The 3,174-nt window shown below is 56.5% G+C and overlaps 2 protein-coding genes across 2 annotated transcripts; one reads left to right on the forward strand and one right to left on the reverse strand.

Annotated features, from left to right (window-relative positions):
- On the forward strand, positions 1-532 carry SPRG_17386 (hypothetical protein). Its single transcript, XM_012356782.1, has 3 exons — positions 1-121; positions 170-285; positions 332-532. The coding sequence occupies exons 1-3, from the start codon at positions 39-41 to the stop codon at positions 454-456; spliced, it is 324 nt and encodes a 107-aa protein (XP_012212172.1). The 5' UTR covers positions 1-38; the 3' UTR covers positions 457-532.
- A 917-nt stretch (positions 533-1,449) lies between these two features.
- On the reverse strand, positions 1,450-2,106 carry SPRG_17387 (hypothetical protein; the record flags this gene model as incomplete). The annotated part of the gene is made up of 1 exon (XM_012356783.1): positions 1,450-2,106. The coding sequence occupies one exon, from the start codon at positions 2,104-2,106 to the stop codon at positions 1,450-1,452; it is 657 nt and encodes a 218-aa protein (XP_012212173.1).
- Positions 2,107-3,174: the final 1,068 nt, after the last annotated feature.

Genomic DNA, 3,174 nt, shown 5'->3' on the forward strand with positions numbered 1-3,174 from the left:
CAAAGAGGTCAACTCATTTGCTCACCGACGAGACGACGATGGCTGCGCGCAACATCATCCGCTTCCTGAAGAAGGCCGAAGTGTCGTTCTCGTCCTTCGACACCCGCGCGTCGGGCGCCTGGTGCGTAAGGTCTATGCATGACATGTCGCTCAACCTACCTGTCTGTAGCGAGTTTCACCGCCAGCTGAGCGCGAGCAAGACCAAGGCGCTCAACCCCAAGTGCGAGCTCATCTACACGTCGACGCTGCACACCAAGTCGGAGCCGACGATCGAGCTTCTCTTCAGTACGTGGCTACTTTGGTGACTTGCAATGGCTAAAACGGCGTGTAGTCAACGACAAGAAGGAGAAGATGGTCGTGCCGGGCCGCAGCATCAAGGATATCTACAACGACGTCGATTACTTCTGCTCGCAGATCGAGTCGGAGCTTGAAGCTCAGGGCAAGTCCATGGACTAAGCCGCCCGCTCTGTCCTTTTATTCCACCAGCTAGTATACCTCATTCCTAGACATCATCGACCTTGTTGTTAAACGTCTCGCGTCTTTCAGCCGGTGGCCTCGATGTACGCAGATACGGTGGCCGGGCTCGCACATCGGTTGATCATCGCCTGCGCACGGCTTCTCGCCGTCAGCGCTGCGACGGTCACCGCGAGACATGACTTGCGAGCCCATGACGTTGTCGGCCGGTTAACACGCTGGCCGATAAGATCTGTGATATACGAGTACGTTGTCGTAGGGCGCTGGAGGAGGAATGGGATGAAGTGCAGTCAGAGCTGCTTGTGACCGTCATGGACTCGACGATGTTGAGCAGAGTGTGCTGTACGCGCGACGGATTTACCGAGAGCACGTGGCGGGGCCTCACCTGACCGTTGCCACTGGCGTTGCCAACGCCAGGCGAAGGGAGGCCGCACTCCCAAACACCGGCAAGTGTACCAAGAGGCAAATTGGTAGCTAAGGCTAACTGACTGATGGAGCCCAGGCCACAGGCTCCTGTCCAGTCCCATCCTAACGGTTTCTCGGTCGGACAATCTTCTTGATAGATTGATACAAACATATCGCTTGTCCCCGACCTAGTGGCTCGAGAGCTGTGTAGATATGAATAGCCAGTGCTCAACCACTGTGTGGGGCGTCTACTGCCACACCCAGTGCGTTCCTCGTTCTGGGATCTTGTTGCGCGTCATCGATGATGTTATAGCGTCGACAATGCCTTGGTGCCTGACGCAGCCGCCATCGACATCCAAGTCGTCGTCTACCGCCAAGCGCATCGTGTCGCCAAAAGGGTTGCCAAGGGTCCATAAATTGACCCTTGGGACGCTTGGCGTTGCCCGTTCGGAGGCGACGTGCAGCGAAGTATGGCGATCGTCTGCGTTGTCATTGGTGGTTGGCGATCCGCATGCATCATTTCATTTACTGAATATGATTTATGAGCATTAATACACATTATACAAAAACTTAACCTCGAAAGTGGCGCGTCCATACGACGGAAAAGATCAGGTAGAGCAGCCACACGACCGACGTGGCAATCCACAGGGACGAGTCGCCAAGCACGCACGCGACGAGACTCATGCAAATCGGAAGGAGCAGCGTCAGCAGTAGCACCTTCAAGTCGGTCTGCGAGTGCGACCACGTGCGGCAGAGCAAAACCACCGCCGCCGTATCGACGTCGGGCACGACGGTCACAACTTGGTTGGCGTCGGTCGTTGCAACGACGAAAGTCTCGCTGTCCGACGTGACGAGCGTCACGGTGGCCTTTGAGGTGTAAAATTTGCCTTGGATCACGAGCTTGGTGCCAACGTCATCGAGGCGCCAGCGCAGCGAAATGGTTGTCGCGAGCCAGCCCGTCGTATTGACAATGGTTGCCGGCGCCAGCAGGAACGGACTCGTGACGGTAAACGTCTCGGGCGAGCAGGAATAGACACTGCTGCCGCGACTCAGCGTCGCTAGGATCGCGCCTGACGCAGAGTCCGAGAGCGTCTTCTTGGCATAGAGCAGCGATCGGTTCGGTACATTGCGGGCAAAGCTGAGGGTGGCGGGCGCGGGCTGCACAAAGAGTGCGTCGAGCACAATGCAAGGAAGCGTTGGCTTCTCGACCTGGAGCGTGTAGTCCATGGCCCAAGCGAAAATGGAACTCCAAGCCTTGGAGCTCCACACTGTTTGACATTGCACGTGGACGCAGCTGGGGCGTTGGACACCGAAGCTGCGCTCTCGACACGACACGGTCCTTGGTGTCCCACCCTTGGACGTTGGACACACGACGAAAAACATCCAGTTGTCGTCAAGAGTAGCCAATGGTATACTTTAACCGGTATATTCGCTCTAGGAAACAACATATGTTTCGTCATCTATTTGGTGCCTATTTGCTGATGAGGATTCCTCAGAAGCATAAAGATCTTGGTGTCATCATGTACGTCGGTGACGTCGATGGCAATGAGCGTTGTGGTCGCGCGGCGTAGGCGAACCCATGGTCTTCGCCACCAATTGCTTCGTACACGCTCGCAGAGTCGTACGAGGCGCCTTTAACCCGTGGTCCATGGAAGTGAAAGCGGTTTGAACCGTTAGGCGATCTACCGGTATCATAATTACCTTGTGCATACGCAATGCAGCCTGTGGCCTACCAACGGAGCGCGCTCTTTACCGACGCTCCCTCGCGGCTTTGAAGAATCATTTTAGGATTTGGAAGTACCCACTTTGAAATGCTTTTGTCGACCAGCATGGCGATTGTCGTAGTTTGGTTCCTTCGTGCGTATTTCAGCAAACCAAGCCGTAAAGACAGCTACCCGAATCCTCGCAACCGCATACTGTTATGGTTTATGCAGCAGCGCTGGTGCTTGGCCAGCTCATGAGGCGGCCCAACACCTCGTCGTACGCAGCGACAGTCGCCGACCACGTAAACCGCTTCTCGACCGTCGCACGCGCACCAGCTCCCCAGCCGTTGCCGCAAATCGCTGTCTCTGGCCACGACTTCGATCCCCGCGGCGAGCGCGGCCGGATCAATCTCGTTGACGACCCACGCATTCTCGCCATGTCGAACGTACTCGGTCGTGCCGGCCACACCAAAGCAGACCAGCGGTAGACCGACCGCCATGACTTCAATGTTGGCGATCCCAAACGTCTCTTGGAGGCCCGGGTGGACTGCCACATCCCAGGACTGGAGCTCGAGGACGAGCGCGGTCTCGT

The sequence above is a fragment of the Saprolegnia parasitica genome (assembly GCF_000151545.1).
Source record: "Saprolegnia parasitica CBS 223.65 unplaced genomic scaffold supercont2.584, whole genome shotgun sequence".
In the NCBI taxonomy this organism is placed as follows: Eukaryota; Oomycota; class Saprolegniomycetes; order Saprolegniales; family Saprolegniaceae; genus Saprolegnia; species Saprolegnia parasitica.